This window comes from Chanos chanos, chromosome 14 (assembly GCF_902362185.1).
Source record: "Chanos chanos chromosome 14, fChaCha1.1, whole genome shotgun sequence".
In the NCBI taxonomy this organism is placed as follows: Eukaryota; Metazoa; Chordata; class Actinopteri; order Gonorynchiformes; family Chanidae; genus Chanos; species Chanos chanos.
The window spans coordinates 961,997-984,496 of record NC_044508.1 but is presented as its reverse complement, the minus strand read 5'-3'; the positions used below and the strand labels follow the sequence as shown (position 1 = coordinate 984,496).

Below are 22,500 nucleotides of genomic sequence, written 5' to 3'. Positions count from 1 at the left end.
TGTGTGTGTGTGTGTGTGTGTGTATATATGTGTCTGTGTGTGTGTGTGTGTGTGTGTGTGTGTGTGTGTGTGTGTGTTAAGGCCGGTGAAGGAGGAGCTGCCGGCTGTGCTGAGCAGCAGGTCAAACGTATTTGACGATGATGAGTTTGATGTGTTTAACCGTGACCAGGTGGACATGTCACGCGTGTGGAGGGGCAGGAGGTCAGTTTACACCTTGTCACATGACTCCTCATTCACTCATATAATACACACAGCCTCCATACACCACTGCATGTGTGTAAATGTGTTTGCATATGTGTATCTGTGTGTGTGTGTGTGTGTGTTTGTGTGTGTGTGTAATGTGTGTGTGTGTCTAATGTGTGTGTGTAATGTATGTGTGTGTGTGTATCTCTCTGTGTGTGTGTGTGTGTGTGTGTGTGTGTGTGTATATGTGTGCGTGTTAGGAAAGGGGAGAGTGTGCGGGACATGCTGAATGATAAGCGACATGTAGAGGAACAGCGGGCTCGTTATCAGGCCTACGAGACCGTTGTGGACGAGGTTCCCATAGCAACGGACCCGTCTGCCGCCTCGGGTGAGGCCTACGTGGTGGACGACTATGAGGATGAGTATGACGACACGTACGACATTAATCAGGTGGGAGCCAACGACCTGGACGAGGACGCCGACCTTCTGAACCGCAGGTACAGGCTCCGCCCCCTCTGTGTGGACCATCCCTGATTCACTGAGGTTCACAATCCCAGACATTACACTTAACTCCTCTCGTTAGAACATCTCACACCCCTGACCTTTGACCTCTGCCTCCACCAGGCCCTTCACCGTCCCTCAGGTCCTGAGGTCAAGCAAACAAGCCCAGGGCGATGAGGAAGAGGAGGATGAGGAGGAGGAAGAGGAGGTGAGAATGGGTGTCTCAGACGTGGGAGCTGATTGGTTGTGATGTTAAATGGACGTGTGTGTGGTTTGAGTGGACGGCGTGGTGTGGTCTTATTGGTTATGAAGTGGTGTGAACATGTCTGTTATGTGTGCGGTCTAGGAGGACAGCGCAAAGAAAGATCTTTTCATCCAAGACCCGGCGATGTTGAGAGAGCGTGCAGAGGCCAGGAGAGCCGCCATGCTGAGCAGGAAGGGGTGAGGACCAGACCGTCAAAAACAAACAAACAAACAAGAAAACACATGGGAACCCAGAAAACAGAAGTTTAACTCCGATGGCCAGTTCTGAGCTAAGCCTGGATTTATACAGTGCCCTCTTTCTCATTCTGATTGTTTGGATGTCGTTTATTTATCTGATTTCTCGTATTTCTGAGGACACTGACGTTGCCTCTGTGACGTGTTTTGGTGATGTAGGTACAGGCCTCCTCCGCCCAGTCAGGTGGTGGGCAAGCCGAAGGGTCAGGGTCAGACCCTGGAGACGTTCCTGGACCGTCGCAGAAAAGAAGCCAACAAGAGTCGCGGTGCCAACCACAACCGCCGCACCATGGCGGACCGCAAGAGGAACAAAGGCATGATCCCCTCCTGAGGTCACCAGGGCGTGGCCGCCACCGCCGCCTGCCCCCGTTACGACATCGCAGCGATGTCAGAGAGCAGAGTGCTGGTATCACGGAGACGAGACAAAGCAGCGTTTCCAAGGGAACGGGACTGATGTGGATGTCTGTGGGAAAAGAGATGCCTGAGGCACAGAGCCATGCTTGTCCCTTTAAACAGGCCTGGATTTTTTTTTTTTTTTTTGGTTTAGTCTAAATTTGCAACATTTGGTTGCATTGTTCATTTTCCAACCTGATGTTACGGGGTTGAGTTGGGTATGTACCCATGCTGGTAAACAGTGCAGGAATGTCTGAACAGAACCCAAAGATTTCTGTTAAAGAAAACACATGCACAGAAATCAGTTAATGTTTTTACTTTAAAATAAAATCCACACAGGCAGACTGAACTGCCGACAGAAGGCCTTGTTTTTCATTTGCCTTGTAGCAAATTCTCTTATTAAAGAAATCAGTTATACAAACAGCTGATTGACTGAGGGCATGGATACAATGAGTCTGAGTGTGTGAGTGGATGAGGTGCGTGAGTGTGCGTGAGTGTGGAGGGGCAGCGTGAAGATGCTCAGATCTGATGAGACAAGTCCCCTTTGACTGAACTACACAGACAAAACCACTTTGACTGAACTACACAGACAAATTCCCTTTGACTGAACTACATAGGGAGCTGACAAAGCCTCTCTCCAGTCTCACCCGGTCCAGTTGTGCATTCCTTCTAAACTGTCACGTCAGTTTGACGTCTCTGCTACTCCAAACAAAACAACATGGGGTTGTTTATAACAGAAATCGATTAGTGATTACTCTTGAAATTAAGTCAAAACATTACAAAAGAAGCAAAGAAATACAAGAACAAAAACTGTTATTACTATGTTTTTTTATTATTATTCTTATTATTTCTTATGAAGATTCCTATCAGGTGTGCGTTTGTAACAGACAGCCTTTTTGTCAGTGTACCAGTCGTAAAAATCCATGTTCACTCATTGGCGGGAGGTGTTTTTTATGTACCTTTTAAGACATTTTCCTGTCGAGTCCTGTTTTTGTAACGAGTCCTGTTCTACATTGGGAGTCACTGTCATTTCACGGCTACAAAAGTGAATCGCACTGACTCAGGAGGGACTCACACGTGTCGTTACTGCGTAAATGCTGCGATACCACAGACGCGTCACATACAGCAGGACTGGTCCGTCTTCTTTAGGCCGACAGTCGACAGAGGTGGGTCATTAACTGTTATGCTGCTGCCAGAGTTAACGTGTTTCAACACACACACACACACACACACACACGCACGAGAGGAGGTACAAGTCAGACTATGGTTGATTAGCATCTCTCTGCTTCATGAGGAGGTGTGTTTAACTGCTGAAACAGAGTCATCCAGGAGAGGGCAGTGTTTGCTTTTGTCCCGTTCCTGAACTGACATGGGGAGTTTCTCAATGTTGAGTCTCTGTGACTCTTCGTCAGTGACTCTCTCTCTGTCAGTGACTCTCTGTCAGTGACTGGCTGTCAGCGCCTTTCTCTGGGTATGTTTTTTTTTTTGTAGAATTTAGTCTGACTTTGTCAGTGTAATCTCTGATTACATGTGTAAGTCTGATGTGTTTTAACAGTGCCCTGAAGGAAGACGTCGGGGAATTAAAAGGAGTGAAATGTTTTTAAAGGCAAACCAGCATATTACTACACATTATTAAACTATTCCCATCTCCTTTACAAAGTTAATAATATAATGATAGAAATGTTTAAATATTTTGGCATAAAACAGGAGTTGAATCTAGTGTGTTTGCTCTCGTGACTAGACTCTCATTCTCCCATTTTCAAAGTGCTCAGTATTGTAGTAAAACCCACTGAGCCTTGCTCCTTTCACACACACACACACACACACGAGGCTTCTCTGAGAAAGACAGTGAGTCTGGCTGCGGAGCGCGTGCCGTCCGGGCCTTCTGGACCGTAATCCACGGCCAGGGCAGGTACCACCACATCGGGCTCATGTGGAGGTCACTCAGTGTCTCTGGACAGAGTTCTGTGTCTTAACGAACAGTCAGAAAACTCTGTGAGGGGTGAGGTAAGAACTGGAGTTGACACAAACACCAAAACAAAGACTTGCTTCTCATTCCTTCATTTCCAGGTCCTGCTGCCGTCCATGAATCCATTTCAACAGAAATTACCTGTATGTCAGGAAAAAAAAGGGTCAATACAGTGGGTTGCAGGCAGAACTTATGGTCCACAGTCTGGTGGGTTTTCAGTCTATAAGACTGTACTTTAGACGGAAATTTCCTGAACTTCATTAAACTAAACTACTGGTTCCGAGAGAGCGATGGTAACATAACCGGAGCTACACAACACGATCCGGTTCTAACAGACTGCTCTTCTCTCTATGGAATCTACCGGAATGTTGTTCTTTCCACAGAAACCACTCAGGGCTCTGCTCTGAGTATACTGGGTAACTCGCTGAGAATTTTAAACCCTCTTCTCTGCTGAATTACCCTCCGAGGCAAAGCTGAAAAAAGACAAAAAACCACGACAAGGCACAGTGAGCATCTGACTCACCGAGGACGCTCCGTTTGCACAGAGGACACGTCTGCTGGAGGAGTAACCAGGGGTCCACACAGTCCCTGTGAAACTCATGGAGACACGGGAGGACTCGCAGACACTGCCGAGCAGAGACCACGACACACAGGCCGTGCAGTTACAGCTCTGAGAACAAGCCTGACATGAGCAGCTTAATGACTGTGACAAGCCTGACATGAGCAGCTTAATGACTGTGACAAGCCTGACATGAGCAGCTTAATGACTGTGTTAACTGCTCATTGCTTAAAGTCCTAGGATTAGTTCCATGGGGTAACAGTCAAGATTTCAATTAGAATAAAAAAAAGAGCAGAGGACATTTGTTTCAGTGTGATTGTTCATGCATTTCATTACATTCATAATAAGGAATCAGAAAAGCGATGGTAGCCCCTCCATCCTGCAGCTGTTCATAGTTTATTTCAGAATTTCAGTGACCTGGTTGTTGTTGAATTGCTCCAAACAGACAGCGCAGTCATCTGTGTCCGCTGTCTTCGCCTGCCTGTAGGTCCTAGTCTGCAAAGCAGACAGACGGTTCATGATGTCCTGCTTCACATGTAACTGCACGGGGAAAAAAGAGAGAATTTTCCCATGAGTCCACAGTGCCGTGCAGTCTTAGAGTGGGGTGTGGTCTAGACAGGACGTTGTGGTCAGCTGAAGCTTTGTGTTTACCTGTGAATCATCATTAAACTGGTTGTCCTGGTATTGCCAGCGTGCTTGAACTATGACCCCTGTGGAGAGGATCAGGGCCACTAAGACGATGGTGTTCCAAAGCTGCTGCAGGTATTTCTGTGGGGAGAAAAACAGTGGAGATGTGGACAAGCGACTGGGAACCAGTGCTCCTGTGTGTAAAGCAGATTTCTATTCCCGGTGAGCTGCCTGTCTGATGCACGTGTCTACGACTCGTCGACGTTCAGACTGAGCGTCTGATAGTCTGCACAGTCATCGTGTATGCAAACTGTTTGGTGTCGACTAAAACTGAAAAATACTGTAATAACACGTTAATTACACAATTTGTTTCAGAACCTGCTTTGCTGCGAATGACTTGGTACTGTGTAATTACAATAATCTTTTAAATAAGAACCAGAAAGAACTACATGTCACCATCTCAGTTCCCCAGGGCAAATGTGAGATGACATAGTTCCATAACCTTAACTTTGAATATTTGACTTTTTAATAAAAAATCAAGTGCAACTGCAGTTATTTGGACACACATTGCGATTTCAGACCTGTACTTGGGAGTTGCTCTCTCCAGTACAGATGACCCCCTGCCACTCCCCATACAGACCCCCCCTCGAACGACCGCAGCTGGACCACAAGGTCAGCGTGGCCCCCTGCAACAGGACCGTGAGAAAAGCCACGGCCAAGCGTCAAAACAGAAATAACAGCGGTAATTAGTTGCAGTTAAACGCTAATTGGTTAAAAGCTAACTCTCTTTGAGACCTGTTGAATGAGGTTTACCAGGTTATCCTGCAGAAAGGTCTTATAGCTGATTTTTGCAGTTGCTTGCAGACCCCTGAAGAAATAAACACAGAAAATGATTAAACTCTGGTTCCATTTAATCTGTAAATGACATGTTCAACATAAACAAGTGAACACTGACTGTTCCTATACCTGAGGAGAGCTCCAATGAGCTTGGTGACGTTTTCTGAGGTCTGAATTACGATGATTGGTTTGGAGAGCACTTGAGAGAGGTCCATCTGCAGTTACACAGACAGGAAAGAGTCAAAAAAGTACAAACAAATCCGATCCTATAAGAGACGAACCAAAGCGACTAGACTTACCTCTCTCACAGTGTTTTGGTTCAGGGCCAAAATGATCAGAGCCGACGCTCCAAGCACCAGCGCTCTCTTCATCTTTAACCAAAACAAAACAATCTTAATTTCCGTTTATTTCAGAACTCACACTATATTTCACACTATATTCATTCTGCCCAACCGACCTTACTGACGACGGCAGAAGCGAAAGATTCCTGTTTGCCTTTCGCTGTTTTTCTGTCTTCCGCGTTAACAGACACCACTCCGATCCATGGGCTTACCTGTCTATCATTATCATCGACCTCTCGCGCCTCGTTCTGCATCTTTATCGGCAAAGCGCAATGAAAGCAACCATTAATCACACAACACACTGGTTATGCACTGACAATAAAACTACATAGTGCTGACTTGCATTGACTCTCTGTTGGTAAACTGTCCGTACCCGTGTAAAACAGATCATTTTTTGATAATCAAAAAGAAAACGTTGCTTTATTTACCGTTTTCTCATTGTACAGTATGAAATGTGATATGCGACAGCCACAACAATTCTGCGGTCATGCCAAAAACTACCATTTGATTTAATACAGCATTAACTTACTAATATTAGGTCCCCTTCGAGAGTATAATCTCTTTTGTGCTGGTTTACAGGGAGATCGTTGTCCAGACTCCCTTCGACAACCTCGCCTTGCAAAACGCTGCTGACGCCCTCTGGTTCTTGCAGAAAAACCTCAACTAAAGCTACCTGTTCTCCACATACCAGCAGACACGGCCAAACAAAAACAGGGTAAAGTACACAAACGACATAAATATAGCACCAGAATCCAGGACCAGCCATGTCTGAGTGACGGAAGTCAGCTGATACATGTGAAATGAGTTTTATTCTAAAACTCTACAGCATTTTGTTTAAATGGCCCAGCTGGTCGCCTCTGGTTTCATATCCGCCAGCGACTGTAAACAAAGGTACCAACGCGCAGTGACGCGGTGCTGACACTTCCTGCAAAATAAAAGTCTTTGCCTTGCGTTTGTTTCTACCGGAGAACTGAACGAATTATAAAGTTTCCTAAACGCAGCTGGGGGATGATCAGGTACCAATCAGTTTATGTTAATAATATGTACATCAGCAGGCTGCTCTCTAGCATAGAAAATCTATTCATCAAGGTATTGTGGTGCTACCTGTTCCAACTTAAGCATCTCGCAAATTTAAGATATATTCCCACGTGAAGACTGGCACTAAACTGTGCATTTTGTAACAAGGCAAGTACAGAGAAACGAATGCAGGAAAGTAAGATGAATTCATGCCGGAAGTGTAAGCGACGCAAAATTAATTGCAGAGCTCGTGTTTTGATTTTTGGTCATGGGCCGGCCATCTTTATCGCTTACTGTTGGTCTGTTCACACCATATGCAGTCAGTGAGACAGGGATTAACAAAGTTCAGTGAGGAATTTACCTTGCAGTACTTCTAATACAAACTGCACCATTTTATAGTTAAGAATGCTTGCCACTGGAATATGAACTTGTGTCGTCTTGAATAGCATTGTTCTACCCGTACAATCCGTGTTTAAACGAACGGAATCGATGAGCGTTGTCTTATTGTTATGGAAATAAGTTGAGCAATAATGGAGAGTTACTTATGTCTGCTCATTTTGACAGCACTCATTGTGTATGTCATTTACTTCTTTCACGCGTATTTGTACCGTTCCCACCGACAACTTAGAACGTGCGCGGTTTTTGACTTCAACCAGCCTTTGCCAAGCTATGCGTACCTCTGGGTCAGATACATGACTGAATCTTTTCGCAAAAGCCAGGGTCACTTATACGAAAATAACAAGGACAAAAAAGCAATTACAGACGAACTTGTCTTTACAATTTTCAACTGCAGGTAGGTTAAACTGTCAACTGCCTTGAAACGAAACGACACCTTAAAATGATATTTATAATTAATTAGCAAGCATTTTATGACCGGTAATTTACAACAGGCGCATGCGTTTGTAGACAGACGACCTAAATTGATTCCTACACAAATTTAGTAAGGATTTTGTTTTTTACTTATATTTTTTTTTACTCAGTAGATTCATACCATATGCAATGTACATCTAAAATTGACAAACGGCTAAAATACTTGTATAATTTTGTTGTTGTCAGTGCAGTAAATCTACTAAATTCACAGATCATTTCAAGAAAATTATATCTATTTGGGTTCCTAAAAAACTTTTAGCAGAGGATGGTTTCGATCCATCGACCTCTGGGTTATGGGCCCAGCACGCTTCCGCTGCGCCACTCTGCTGTTGCCAAAATGGTTGAACTACCAGCATATAACCTGTTTCTACCATCGCATCTGTAGGCTTGACGTACAGAATTTGAGAAAGTATTGCTCTGCCATGGGATATGGTTGGGATTATCCGGATAGCACCTTCAGAGATGTCCCCTTGTGCTATCCCGACTATTTCTGCTGCCGATTACTCACCATGATTCTGTGTTCAGAGAGATTCAAACTGAGTCCGTTGGGTAAGGCACATTCATACGTCTCTCTGTTGATAACTTTGAGATCACTGTGTGACAGGAAAGATGTAACGGCTCAGTTTTAAACCTCTCTCTCACAATCGTTTGTCTCTGTTTGTCTTTTGGCAAACAACTGCTATTAGCTTATTCGAAAGTATACACACTACCTTATGGCATCAAGGAAATGTAACAATATGGTGAATTAAACCTGAGAATTCTTCTTCTTCTTCTTCTTCTTCTTCTTCTTCTTCCTCTTCTTCTTCTTCTTCTTCTTCCTCTTCTTCTTCTTCCTCTTCTTCTTCTTCTTCTTTCTTTAGGCTTGGAATGACAAGCAGGGATATGTCCACTGACAAAATGCAAAACACCTTCCAATTTACCTATACATTGTTTTTCTTTATCTAATTCTTGCTGTATAGTAATGAGTGCCCACCTGTTAAGGTTTAAACCTAATGTAATGGCTGGGCATTTCACTCAGACTGGCAATACATTTAAAAGAGGTTATCATGGGCTCCTTCTGTCCGCCAGTGTCTGCAAAGATTGGGCAGCAGGGGGCGCCATGCCAAACGTTGTAATGATTTTCAACGATCTACCACAAATATCTGTGAAGCTTCAAGTATTCTGATGTGTATATAGCCCACTGCACAGTTCAGTTTCCCCCTGAGGAGTCATTCAGAGGCGAACTCGGCCTAGACTGCTGGGCAGACACATAGAGACTTTCCTCTGAACTTAATGAAACATTGCCATAAACTGGTGGACTCCAGCTGGCCCAGTTATTAATATCACGTCAGTGCAAAGGAGTTCTAGTGTGTTATATGTTTCATGGCTGACAGAAGCTTGTAACCGACCCTAACCCTAACCCTAACCCTAACCCTAACCCTAACTGACCTGAAAACGTCTTGTCCCCAAGGCCTGGTTCGCGTGCGTCAGACCTTGAGCTCTCTCCAGCCAGTGGATGAACTGAAGAAAGGCCCGTTCACTGTGCAGGCCAGAGTGACTGAGTACCGGTCGGTTCTGGACGGTGTGGAGGTGGACATCTCTCTCAGTGCTGGCAGAGGTGACTTGCCCGTGTGGGAGAGCGCGATTACAATGTTCTCCCAGAAAACAGGACCACACACCCAGTCAGAGCCAGCGGACACACCCGACGGTACATTCCTAAAAACTACACAGATCCATCTTTCTGTCTAATTCAGCTCATGTGTGGTGATTAAATGTGTTCAGGTCCAGTCTGTATATTGCCTTTTTTTGGGAAGAGAACAGGAGAACTTTTCCTGTCTGTGGAAAAGTTCCCCTGACAGTCTTTAAACTTTGTGTGAATTAGCTGTGAAGGGAACCTGGTGCAGTCCAGCACTAGCTCACAGTTTGACTCTGGGTGATCATGTGAAAGATGTTGTTCATGGGCTGGTTTGTGTCTGGTTCTCTGGTTCTCTGGTTCTGGTTCCTTGCGTCTGCCTGTTCGTGCTCAGGGTCAGATGCAGTGAAGGGAGTGGACCTGGTCGTGCCTTGGTCTGCAGGTGTGACGTGCACCTGGGCATTCTGGGAGCTCTGCCCCGCCTGTGTGTTACTGCGCGGAGCCTGTCGTCTGCACCTCACACGCCCAAACACACCTGCGCTCTGGGTCCTGTCCAGGTGTCTGGTGGAGATTGAGAAGCACAGAGGTAAAGCTGCAGTTAAACCATCTCCCCTCCACAGGACACGCCCAGTCATGTGCCACGCCTGTAAGACTGCAGCTGTAATGTCGCTCCACTGCAGACTGTGTTACCAGAACATCGTGTCAACATATGAACATGCTGTCTGTGTGTGTGTGTGTGTGTGTGTGTGTGTCCGCGTGTGTCCATGTCTGTCCACGCTTGTCCATGTGTGTGTGTCTGTCTGTCCGTGTATGTCTGTGCGTGTCCGTGTGTGTCCATGTGTGTGTGTCTGTCTGTACGCGCATGTCCATATGCGTGCGCGCGCGTGTGTGTGTGTGTGTGTGTGTGTGCCCACGTGTGCTGTAACTGAGTTTGACTGTGAGTTGTGCCCTTTCATTGTTTCTGTAGGAGTGGATGCTGTTCGGGCCCCAGTCTCTGTGTCTGTCACTTTCAGACGGAGCCTGTTCCTCCCAGCGGACGTCAGGATCAGGTTTAGCCAGGCGGCTAGTGACTCTGCTCTCAGACTGTGCAGGTTTGTGATGGAAAAGCCCAGCACGCGGGAGCAGTACGTCTCAGGAGAGATCCAGGGCTCTGACACACAGGAGTGAAGCCATTTTAGCCCAGGGAAAGAGTGGACGTCTCACTTACAATGTGAACTCAGTCAAACTCAGTCTGTCAGTGGTGAGGTGGTTTTGGTTAATTATGTCATTTGGTTGACTTGCACTGAATGGAATAAAAAAATACATTTCACTTGAATTTTCAAAAATGGTATTGTTATGAAAATATGAATCATCCATTTATTAGTTCCCTTTACTCATAGCCATGTATTAATTACTGTATAACCACACAAATATCACATAAATTTTGCTAGTTCTGAAAAACACTGATTCTATTGGCATGGCAAAGGCTTGAGATGTAAAGAGATGTGATGTCATGTGACGTGCTGTGCTGTGATGTCATGTGATGTCATGTGATGGGGGCGGGGCACAGCATGGCTGTAAAGGCTGGGACAGGTTAACCTGTGAAACTGTGCAGCTGCTGCAGCACCATTCACAGCGTGAATCTGACTCCACACGTATAACAGTCATGACCTGATGTCATTAAGTTTCTGCGATCATCACATTAGAAATTTAATGTTTCAGTTTAATTCTTTTTTATTTGCTTGAACTGGGTAAAATGAAACCAAGGATCTCAGTTAACTGGGTAAACTGGGTTGAATGACAACTTATTGCACTGAATTGTCATATGATGTTTTATTAATGATGATGATCATGACTCAATACTTGTTGCCTATTGCTCACAGCACTGTGTGTGTATGTGTGTGCGTGTGCGCGTATGTGTGTGTGTGTGTGTGTGTGTGTATGCGTGTGCGAAGTCTCTGAGTCTCCAGACTGACAGATGATTTCTCACAGGTGTGAGGGACAGAGGGAACAGACTAGTCAGCCAATGATGTAGTGTTAGTGTGATGTAGTGTTAGTGTGATGTAGTGTCAGTGTGATTTAGTGTCAGTGTGATGTAGTGTTAGTGTGATGTAGTGTCAGTGTGATATAGTGTTAGTGTGATGTAGTGTTAGTGTGATATAGTGTCAGTGTGATGTAGTGTCAGTGTGATGTAGTGTTAGTGTGATGTAGTGTTAGTGTGATATAGTGTCAGTGTGATGTAGTGTTAGTGTGATGTAGTGTTAGTGTGATTTAGTGTTAGTGTGATGTAGTGTTTATGTGATGTAGTGTTAGTGTGATGTAGTGTTAGTGTGATGTAGTGTTAGTGTGATATAGTGTCAGTGTGATGTAGTGTTAGTGTGATTTAGTGTTAGTGTGATGTAGTGTTAGTGTGATTTAGTGTTAGTGTGATGTAGTGTTAGTGTGATATAGTGTTAGTGTGATATAGTGTTAGTGTGATGTAGTGTTAGTGTGATTTAGTGTTAGTGTGATGTAGTGTTAGTGTGATGTAGTGTTAGTGTGATGTAGTGTTTATGTGATGTAGTGTTAGTGTGATGTAGTGTTAGTGTGATATAGTGTCAGTGTGATGTAGTGTTAGTGTGATGTAGTGTTAGTGTGATTTAGTGTTTATGTGATGTAGTGTTAGTGTGATGTAGTGTTAGTGTGATGTAGTGTTAGTGTGATATAGTGTCAGTGTGATGTAGTGTTAGTGTGATTTAGTGTTAGTGTGATGTAGTGTTAGTGTGATGTAGTGTTAGTGTGATGTAGTGTTAGTGTGATTTAGTCTTAGTGTGATTTAGTCTTAGTGTGATGTAGTGTTGAAATAGGACTGTTGTAAAGATCAGTCAGTGTGTGAAGAGTATTAGTTTGAGCCCAGACTGAGTCAAGCGGTTCTGTCTGTCTGAGAACTGGGTTTGTTGGGTTTGGGTTGTTGGGTTTGTGGAGCTCACATGGGCAGTCCGACCCTCCCAGTCTCTCATCTTCACCTCTCTCTGTTTGTCTCTCTTCTCGAATGGGAGATGATGTGGAGATGATGTGGAGATGAGTTGGTATAAAAAGGGCAAATAGCACTCATCCCTGTTGCCAAATTTGATTATATTTATTTAAAATAATTAACACACACATACTCTGTTTTGATTTCATTAGAGTTTAAATCTTTGAATATTTCCATCTTGTTTTGGTTTTCATACATTCCATTGTTCAGGCGTCTAGACGCTGTTCCAGGGAAGGCCCTCTCAGAGAGGAATCATTCAGTTCAATGAAGATGAAGCGTTTCATTCTGTCTCTGCCTCTGACTGACTGACGCAAGTCCATGTTTAAGCAACTTTTTCACTTCCATAATGACTCAGGCTATAAAAATACCCTAGAATTAAAATGAAAAATATCATACATACACACCGTCAAGTTTATTATGTTTCAAACAGAGCAGTCTTTCAGAGCAGGTTCTGTCAGGTTGTTTCAGGTTGTGTCAGGTTATATTTCAGGTTGTGTAGGGTTATGTTTCAGATTGTGTAGGGTTGTATCAGGTTATTTCTCACTATATTTCAGGTTGTTTCAGGTTATGTAAGGTTATTTCAGGTTGTATCAGGTTGCATAGGGTTATTTCAGGTTGTATCAGGTTATATTTCAGGTTGTGTAGGGTTGTGTCAGGCTGTATCGGTTTATTTCAGGTTGTATCAGGATATATTGGGTCATTTAGCACAGACTCATCTCAGATTTGTACAGTTTAAACCCCGGATAGAGGGGCTCAGTGAACGTGGCGTGGAATGGGTGTAAGTGTGTGAGTGTGTGTGTGTGTGTGTGTGTGTGTCAGAGGAGACACTGTAGAGGGACAGAGTGCTGGCTAGCTCGTCCAGGTACACACCTACTCTTTGAGAGCGGGAGCGAGAGGCGGGTGTGTCATGTTCCTGTGCCAGGCTGTGGATTTGTAACTGGAGCAGCACAGATTCCAGGATCTGTCGTTATATCCGAATCTGTCATCTGCTGTTCAAGTGTTAACTCTCCAACCAGTCCACTCAGCCTCCCAGTAACAACATCCAGTCAGACCCTCTCTGCAAAGCAACTGGTACCAGAAGTCAAATCTGTCTGACTGATCAACCTTTGGCTGTTCCTCCTTCTCCCGCGTGACCTTTCTGCAGCTGTGAGACAGGGACGGCCATGTGTGTGCCGTGTTTGGGTCCAGGGTGAGTTTACAGGCATCTGTAAGAAAAACAGATGTGCTGAACTGATTCTTCTGTCATCTGCTATCAATTGATTTACTGATTTATTGCTTTTGCGTACAGATTAATTTTAATAAGCACAATTTTAACAACAGAGGATCAACGCAGCAACACAGAAACAGCACAATATTAAAACTGGCTCCACTCCGCCCTCACACACCTGACTCCACTCTGCCCTCACACACCTGACTCCACTCTGCCCTCACACACCTGACTCCACTCTGCCCTCACACACCTGACTCCACCCTGCCCCCACACACCTGACTCCACTCTGCCCTCACACACCTGACTCCACTCCGCCCTCACACACCTGACTCCACTCTGCCCTCACACACCTGACTCCACTCTGCCCTCACACACCTGACTCCACTCTGCCCTCACACACCTGACTCCACCCTGCCCCCACACACCTGACTCCACTCTGCCCTCACACACCTGACTCCACTCCGCCCTCACACACCTGACTCCACTCTGCCCTCACACACCTGACTCCACTCTGCCCTCACACACCTGACTCCACTCTGCCCTCACACACCTGACTCCACTCCGCCCTCACACACCTGACTCCACTCCTCACACACCTGACTCCACCCTGCCCCCACACACCTGACTCCACTCCACCCTCACACACCTGACTCCACTCTGCCCTCACACACCTGACTCCACCCTGCCCCCACACACCTGACTCCACTCTGCCCTCACACACCTGACTCCACCCTGCCCCCACACACCTGACTCCACTCTGCCCTCACACACCTGACTCCACTCCGCCCTCACACACCTGACTCCACTCCTCACACACCTGACTCCACTCTGCCCTCACACACCTGACTCCACTCTGCCCCCACACACCTGACTCCACTCTGCCCCCACACACCTGACTCCACTCTGCCCTCACACACCTGACTCCACCCTGCCCCCACACACCTGACTCCACCCTGCCCTCACACACCTGACTCCACTCTGCCCTCACACACCTGACTCCACTCTGCCCCCACACACCTGACTCCACTCTGCCCTCACACACCTGACTCCACTCTGCCCCCACACACCTGATTCCACTCTGCCCCCACACACCTGACTCCACTCTGCCCCCACACACCTGACTCCACTCTGCCCTCACACACCTGACTCCACTCTGCCCTCACACACCTGACTCCACTCCGCCCTCACACACCTGACTCCACTCCGCCCTCACATACCTGACTCCACTCCGCCCTCACACACCTGACTCCACTCTGCCCTCACACACCTGACTCCACTCTGCCCCCACACACCTGACTCCACTCTGCCCTCACACACCTGACTCCACCCTGCCCCCACACACCTGACTCCACCCTGCCCTCACACACCTGACTCCACTCTGCCCTCACACACCTGACTCCACCCTGCCCTCACACACCTGACTCCACCCTGCCCCCACACACCTGACTCCACCCTGCCCTCACACACCTGACTCCACTCCTCCCTCACACACCTGACTCCACTCTGCCCTCACACACCTGACTCCACTCTGCCCTCACACACCTGACTCCACTCTGCCCCCACACACCTGACTCCACCCTGCCCCCACACACCCGACTCCACCCTGCCCCCACACACCTGACTCCACCCTGCCCTCACACACCTGACTCCACTCCTCACACACCTGACTCCACCCTGCCCCCACACACCTGACTCCACTCCACCCTCACACACCTGACTCCACTCTGCCCCCACACACCTGACTCCACCCTGCCCTCACACACCTGACTCCACTCCTCCCTCACACACCTGACTCCACTCTGCCCCCACACACCTGACTCCACTCCACCCTCACACACCTGACTCCACTCATCAGTGAATAACCGTAAGGTTGGTAAACTAAGGTGGAGCTGTTAGATCAGGACCAGGCCTAAAACATGCAGAACTGTGGAGCAAAACAGGGAAACACTGATGGAGATCAATAGTACTCCAGCCAAGCTTACACTTCCTCAGTCCTGGTGTCAACCTGCATTCTCCATCGTAGTCCACGGCAGAGGAAAAATAAAAGGACAGGTATCAGATGCTGACTGGATGTATGTCTGGTGTAGGCAGCTCCACCAGTCAGTCAGTGTGACACAGGCCTGAGACACTGAGAGCAATGCTTCTCACCTGGGACTGCATTCAACATCAACAGCCATGTTTTCTGTCGAAAACAACCACCTCAGTGTCTGGCAAAACAACCAGGAATTTAACATTTGTGATTGATTACAGTAACTTTAGGGTTAACACAGTACTTATTTTATATATATGTGTGTGTGTGTGTGTGTGTATTTCAACTCAGGAGTTAGTAAAAACTTTTTTTTAGAAAGTAAGAGCTGGAACTGTGAGAACTTTTACATTACTTGAGTTTCTCCAGTCTACAGCGTGGATCCTCCAGTCCACCAGAGAGCTCCTTCTTTCCTGAGTCTCCTGGGTGATTGTGGCTCAGATCCAGCTCTCTCAGGTGTGAGGGGTTTGAACTCAGAGCTGAAGCCAGAAAAGAACACCCTTCCTTTGTTACTAAACAGCAAGGCAACAGAGAGAGAGAGAGAGAGAGAGAGAGAGAGAGAGAGAGAGAGAGAGAGAGAGAGAGAGAGAGAGAGAGAGAGAGAGAGAGAGAGAGAGAGAGAGAGAGAGAGAGAGAGAGAGAGAGAAGCGGGAGCCCTGAGGGTTAGCATGGATGTGGTGTAGATGGATGTTGTATGACTGCGCGTGCTCCTGCATTCTGTGTCTCTGAATTATGACCTCGTTATGACCTCATTAAAACTCCCACACTCACCGCAACATATTCACAAACATCGTTTTCACGTTAATGAGCTGCTTTTACACACAAAGAGTGGAAAGAACTGTCTTTAATGAGGCAGAAGGAGTGAGATTTGAATACAGAGGAAATGTCCAACCATTTTGTCTAACCATAGTCTTAACTCTGTGTAATTTAAATTTGTAATTTGCAAATTAGTAAAAATATGATTTAAATTTCCACAAATTGATTCCACTCTCAGAAAACTCAGAAGCACTGACCTCAGTGTTTCTAGTTTACAGTGTGGACTCTCCGGTTCAGCAGAGAACAGCTTCACTCCTGAATCCTGCAGATCATTATTTCTCAGGTTCAGGTCTCTCAGGTCTGATTTTGTAGAACAAAGAACTGGGGCCAAAATGTCACATTTCTCTATGAGATTACATTCAGCAAGCCTGAGAAAACAGAAAGACCCATTTAAAAAGATCTATTTCAGAGATGCCAGCATGTAACAATTCATGTCAGGTTGTCAGAGGTCATTTTAATTGTCAATAATAATGGTAACAACCAAACAATAATAATCATGATAAAGCATAACGTCCACATACGTACTGACCTGAGTGGGTCCAGTCTGCAGTAAGGACTTATCAGTGACTTATCAATTCTTCATGAAGGGAGAAATCGTTCATTTCAATTGGGCAGTGGAGGAGGCTGATGCATCTCTCTGGAGAGATGTTTTTTCTTTCTGATTAGTTTGAGATTTTGGATGACTTAATCCCTTGTTTCTGCTGCACTGTCTGTTCGTGGCAGTAGACCGCGTAAGGGTTTTTGATTGGATTCTAGTGACATGCCATGAAGGAAACGCACAAACAGATCTGGATGTCCATTTCTGCCGTCAAGAGCCCTGTTCACTGCAGCCTTCAGCAGAAAGTCCTGTGGCGGAGTTTGAGACTCCTCCTGTAGGAATGATGGAAGTTTATCGGTGTTTTTGCTTACAAAACAATAAAATACAAAAACAGCAGCAAAAGATTCCTTAATGCTCAGGTGCACAAAGATATAAACCTTCGTGTGATAAAGCACAGACTCCTCTTTATTAAAAATCTCAGTGAATATTCCAGAGTACACTGAGGCTTGATTCACATCAGTGCCACATGTTTTAAGGTCATCTTCATAGAACAGCGGACTGCACGTCTGAGGACGTTTGAAAGCCAGCTCTGCTAACTTCAGAAGGATGTCTTTGCTGGACTCCAGAAGCAGCTGTGGGTCTGTCAGATCTCTCTCCTGATACTTGTGGTTCTTTATGTTCATCTGTATAAGCAGAAAGTGTGGATACACTTCAGTCAGAGTTTTAGGAGTTGCTTCACTGTTGTCTCGGACAGGCATCGTTTGGATCGCAGTGGCTGTAATCCAATAGAAAACCAGTATGTGACACATGATACGCAGGCCGCGTGAAGCTCTGGTGTGCGAAATGATCTGGCTGGCCAGAACTGGATCACTGGTTTTTCTCCTGAAGTACTCCTCCTTCTGGGGGTCACTAAATCCATGTATTTCTGTTATCTGGTTTATGTACTGAGGGAGAATCTGATTGGCTGCTGCTGGTCTGGAGGTTATCCAGTTAGGAGTGGAGGGAAGCAATTCACCTGTAGTGAGGCTCTTTAACGGGATATTGGTGGACGCTGCCTCACGCACACTGGAAACCTTTTTAGAATGGTTATCAAAATGAAGTCGACTTTCATCCAAACTATCAAAGATGAACAAAGTTTTACATGAATTGAGCGTTTTTATGACCAGTCCTCTTAGCTCGGGGTAGAGGTCAAGAGGAAGGTCATAGAGACTGTGGTGATTGTCATTTACCAAATTCAACTCTCAAAAGGGAAATACAGACATGAAATCTATGTCCTGATTAGCCTTTCCCTCCGTCCAGTCAAGAACGACCTTCTGCACAGAGACAGTGTTTCTAATCCCTGCGATTCCCTTTGTCAACACTGTTCTAACATGTTTGTCTTGTCTGGGCAAGGTTTTAAATATGTGAGTGTAGCAGATTGGTTTTTTGTGTGAAACCTCTGTTTTGTGCTCTGTCTCAAGCTCCCATATCTCGTGTTCCTTATCCACGCCTTCACTCTCTCCCTCAGTGATGTAAAGCTCCGTGTAAAAGCTGGTGAGGAGAGTGTTTTTGCTCCCTGAGCAGAGATGCCTTCAAACATACACTCAAACTTATTCTGCAGGGCGGTTTTATGACGCTGAGTGATTCTCTTCAAATCTTCATGTGCACTGTGTTAGTGCTGCCCAGTCACCTCCAGCTGTGAATGTGTTTGCAGGGCAGGCACTGGATGGTGGTACCTGGCATGTTTCTCATGGGGTGGGGGGCAGGCCCAGGCAGACTGGTCTGCCCAGCTCTGGGCTTCTGCCCACTGCAGATCACAGGCCGTGGGCCTAGGGTAGCCAGCCTTGTGTGGGTGTAGAACAGCATGAGTTCTAGATCTCTCTCTGCACTGGGGACAGGCCAAGTCTCCTGACCAGACCCAGTGCCTGTCGAGACACGATCTGCAAAAACTGTGACCGCAAGCGGTTGATACTGAATCCCTCGGAGCCTGTTCACACAGGCCACAGTTACACTGGCCTTTGTTTGGATTGGCCTTTTCCCTGCTACAGAGACTAAAATAACAAGTTCAGTTACTGTAGACAACACAGAATTTCAGAGAGGGTTTTCGTTTTGAGATCTCTAGTCGATAAAAAAAGATAATGAGTATGTAATGCCAGGCTAAGATAATGAGTATGTAAGGCCAGGCTAAGATAATGAGTATGTAATGCCAGGCTAAGATAATGAGTATGTAATGCCAGGCTAAGATAATGAGTATGTAATGCCAGGCTAAGATAATGAGTATCTAATGCCAGGCTAAGATAATGAGTATGTAATGCCAGGCTAAGATAATGAGTATGTAATGCCAGGCTAAGATAAATGAGTATGTAATGCCAGGCTAAGATAATGAGTATGTAATGCCAGGCTAAGATAATGAGTATGTAATGCCAGGCTAAGATAATGAGTATCTAATGCCAGGCTAAGATAAATGAGTATGTAATGCCAGGCTACGATAATGAGTATGTAATGCCAGGCTAAGATAATGAGTATGTGATGCCAGGCTAAGATAATGAGTATGTAATGCCAGGCTAAGATAATGAGTATGTAAGGCCAGGCTAAGATAATGAGTATGTAATGCCAGGCTAAGATAAATGAGTATGTAATGCCAGGCTACGATAATGAGTATGTAATGCCAGGCTAAGATAATGAGTATGTAATGCCAGGCTAAGATAATGAGTATGTAATGCCAGGCTAAGATAATGAGTATGTAATGCCAGGCTAAGATAAATGAGTATGTAATGCCAGGCTAAGATAAATGAGTATATAATGCCAGGCTAAGATAATGAGTATGTAATGCCAGGCTACGGTAATGAGTATGTGATGCCAGTTAAAGCAACCACTTATGTATTTACTTTTACCACACTGTATATGGACTCATTATATCATTCACTCAGTCATCATCTAAGCCTCTTATCCTAATTAGGGTCGTGAGGGGTGCTGGAGCTTATCCCAGCGCTCACTGGGCGAAAGGCGTTGATAGATTGCCAGTCCATCGCAGGGTAGACACACAAACAAACACATTCATACCTAGAGGCAAATTAGTATCTCCAAATCACCTGACTGTGGGATGAAACCACACAGACATGGGGAGAACATGCAAACTCCACACAGAGAGGACCCTGGCAGCCCAGCCGAGAATCGAACCTGAGCCCTCTGAGGTGGCAGCGCTACCCACTGTGCCACCGTGCCACCCCACTATCAGTGTTTTTAAAAGTGTTTATCAGTTCCTGAGATTTTTTTTATATTTAGTTTTTGTTTGTTTTTCTCCCCACTGTCATTCCACTGTGACCTAAACTGAATTCAACACCACATTTCCAGACCTTACTTACCTGTGGTAGCGATGGAACTGAACTTCGAAATAAATGCTTTTAAACTGTTCAAACTTTCTGCAATAAACTAGAGGTGGTTCATGGTTTTCCAAAAGATTTGTAAGTCAGCTGATCTTCTCATGTGGTCATATAGCACGTCCTGTTCATATTTATAACCAGACGACACCTAGAAACGCCCACATGGGACGAAAACAAACCCACAAGTGTCTCAGTGTTCGTATAACTTCGTAATTTAGTGGTATAATAACCGCAGACCTTTCAACCTTAGTTTAATGCACAAACACACACACACACACACTCACACACATACTAACACACACACACACTTTCTATCCGATATTTGCTACTGTGCGTGACAGTACATTTGAAGTTAACTGCGGTCGCATTCTGAGAATAATATAGTAATGTGGGTGAACCAGTTCCTCTGAAGACGCACAAGGTTAGTAATAAAATTAGGGTTTTTCCCGTTAAGCTACTTAATTTTTGAAGGAGCAGCCCAATCATTACCATGACAACCCTGTTTTCTGTTTTTTGACGTGATGACAGTTTTATGACATGATGAAGAGCTTTTCTCACCCGACCATTCACATTTAAATCTACGTATTTAACGAATGTGCCACTTTGGTATTAAAAAGAAAAAGAACTGTGTCACCTCGTGCCCGCGGCAGCAGCTCCATCTCTGAATGTAAACGATTCTGTCATCGAGTTTGAGGTCCAAACGGTCTAACAGGTGAGCGCCGCAGATTTTAGTCTCATTGTCCCGGTGGGAACAGTGTCCCCACGCTTTTCGCTCGCGCCTGAGAGATTCATGTTTTCATGAAAACCAGGAAGAGATTAAATCAGCAGCAATGTTGATCTTCATTTTATTTTGTTATCTCCATCGAGGATTTCTTTGCGGCCAGCGTCACAGTTGGGCTCAGAACTGCTGTGCACACAATTAGTCTATATAAAACCTAACAAAGAGACATAATATTGCATGAGTATGTATAAGAATGTGTATAGGAATATGTAGAACATTTCTTTTCACGCAAAATTAAAATATCTTCAAAGAAACAGCGCTGACACCATGGCTTAACGGTCTTTAGATTTTTCCTCAAAAAAGAGAAAGAACACTTTCCACATAAGTTTTTTGAACAGTTTTTAGACTGTAAGAGTTACAGGCGTTAATTATTTTAACAAAACAGTGACAATATTTTACAAGGCAGAATCGACTTGAGGTTTATTTCGCCAGAATTCCAGTGTATTTGGGAACGGTGGGAACGATCTGCTTTGCTCAGCTTTCGCTAATTCCGTATTTTTCAGCTTCAAAATGGATCCTGGCAACGGAAAACCGTTTCAGTTTCATTCTCAGGACAAAGCTCAGGGGTGGGCACTTAGCCATTTCTCACTATGCGTTCTTCTCTGTATTTGCTTTCTCATCAAAGCAACGTGTGAAACATCGTCAGTCACGGTCTAAGTACTGTTCCAGTTCGTAGACTAGAAAATGTAAATGTTGCATGTCGGTACAGTAGAGAGTTCGTGCGCGTAGAAGAAATAAAACTTAAGAGAGGAGAGTACAGAGGAAGATCAAATGTCCGAGTGATGTATATTTTTATGCTGTTATGGAATAAATGAAGAAAACGTGTCAATACACCTGTTTCGGACATCGTTTTATTCAAGTGTGCAACATAAAGAAAACTAAAAAAAGGGTTAGTAAATCATAAATGTATATAACATATGTATTATTAATCTATTTTATCGTTTACTACCATAAATATAGGCTTAGCAGTATTGAGAGTTAATGAGCCTAGAGATATTCGCGGTTTTTTCACTCTCGCGTGGGTCCTATGTCCTTAACCCTCGCGAATGTGGAGGGCCGACTGAATTACATATTATCAGCCTTAGGTTTGTTGAATCCCGTTAAGTGTAAATCAGTTATTTAACGTTACTGTTCTGTTCCAAGTTAGTGACGTGGCATGAGCTTCCTGCTTCCTGTTCATCTATTCAGACAAAAAGATGACAATGAGGTCAAAGTAGACATGTAACTGTTTATTGCATAGATTTTAATATGGCAAACATACAGGCCAGGAAAATCCAAAAGCATGAACCGACCGACACACACACACGCGCACACACACACCAGGCGCGCAGCAATGTGCACGCACACACACACACACACACACTCTCT

The 22,500-nt window shown here is 45.2% G+C and overlaps 4 protein-coding genes across 4 annotated transcripts in view; 2 read left to right on the top strand and 2 right to left on the bottom strand.

Moving 5' to 3' along the window:
- Nucleotides 1–1,924, top strand: part of ascc2 (activating signal cointegrator 1 complex subunit 2) — an 11,769-nt gene extending 9,845 nt beyond the window's left edge. Inside the window, exons 15-19 of the mRNA XM_030791262.1 lie at nucleotides 82–201; nucleotides 444–680; nucleotides 808–892; nucleotides 1,031–1,125; nucleotides 1,342–1,924. Coding sequence (XP_030647122.1) covers nucleotides 82–201; nucleotides 444–680; nucleotides 808–892; nucleotides 1,031–1,125; nucleotides 1,342–1,513 — 709 coding nt within the window. The 3' untranslated portion in view covers nucleotides 1,514–1,924. The remainder of the gene's footprint in view (nucleotides 1–81; nucleotides 202–443; nucleotides 681–807; nucleotides 893–1,030; nucleotides 1,126–1,341) is intronic.
- Nucleotides 1,925–3,439: 1,515 nt separating this feature from the next.
- On the bottom strand, nucleotides 3,440–6,674 carry rnf215 (ring finger protein 215). The gene is made up of 10 exons (XM_030791712.1): nucleotides 6,438–6,674; nucleotides 6,025–6,162; nucleotides 5,867–5,938; nucleotides 5,697–5,782; nucleotides 5,544–5,598; nucleotides 5,312–5,416; nucleotides 4,755–4,871; nucleotides 4,521–4,643; nucleotides 4,068–4,170; nucleotides 3,440–3,685 (listed from the first exon to the last, which is right to left on the bottom strand). Exons 1-10 carry the CDS (start codon nucleotides 6,672–6,674, stop codon nucleotides 3,672–3,674), a joined length of 1,050 nt encoding a protein of 349 aa, XP_030647572.1. The 3' UTR covers nucleotides 3,440–3,671.
- Nucleotides 6,675–7,278: 604 nt separating this feature from the next.
- On the top strand, nucleotides 7,279–10,683 carry si:ch211-12e13.1 (uncharacterized). The gene is made up of 5 exons (XM_030791731.1): nucleotides 7,279–7,718; nucleotides 8,181–8,344; nucleotides 9,246–9,482; nucleotides 9,802–9,993; nucleotides 10,375–10,683. The coding sequence occupies exons 1-5, from the start codon at nucleotides 7,456–7,458 to the stop codon at nucleotides 10,572–10,574; spliced, it is 1,056 nt and encodes a 351-aa protein (XP_030647591.1). The 5' UTR covers nucleotides 7,279–7,455; the 3' UTR covers nucleotides 10,575–10,683.
- Nucleotides 10,684–22,340: 11,657 nt separating this feature from the next.
- ostf1 (osteoclast stimulating factor 1) overlaps nucleotides 22,341–22,500 on the bottom strand; it is a 5,781-nt gene continuing 5,621 nt past the window's right edge. The window contains exon 10 of the mRNA XM_030791429.1: nucleotides 22,341–22,500. This exon is cut by the window's right edge and continues 471 nt beyond it. The gene's annotated coding sequence lies outside the window, so the exon portion shown is untranslated.

What these genes read in the sequence shown, in the direction of transcription:
- rnf215 (XM_030791712.1), bottom strand. Translation starts at nt 6,674, where the DNA reads ATGGCTGGTCCTGGATTCTGGTGCTATATTTATGTCGTTTGTGTACTT. An exon ending in CCTTTCTGCAGGATAACCTG is followed by an intron (nt 5,417 to 5,543) that starts GTAAACCTCATT and finishes GTCCTGTTGCAG; the next exon opens with GGGGCCACGCTGACCTTGTG. An exon ending in AGTTTAATGATGATTCACAG is followed by an intron (nt 4,644 to 4,754) that starts GTAAACACAAAG and finishes TTCCCCGTGCAG; the next exon opens with TTACATGTGAAGCAGGACAT.
- si:ch211-12e13.1 (XM_030791731.1), top strand. Translation starts at nt 7,456, where the DNA reads ATGGAGAGTTACTTATGTCTGCTCATTTTGACAGCACTCATTGTGTAT. An exon ending in TTTACAATTTTCAACTGCAG is followed by an intron (nt 7,719 to 8,180) that starts GTAGGTTAAACT and finishes TCGCATCTGTAG; the next exon opens with GCTTGACGTACAGAATTTGA. An exon ending in GCCAGCGGACACACCCGACG is followed by an intron (nt 9,483 to 9,801) that starts GTACATTCCTAA and finishes GTTCGTGCTCAG; the next exon opens with GGTCAGATGCAGTGAAGGGA.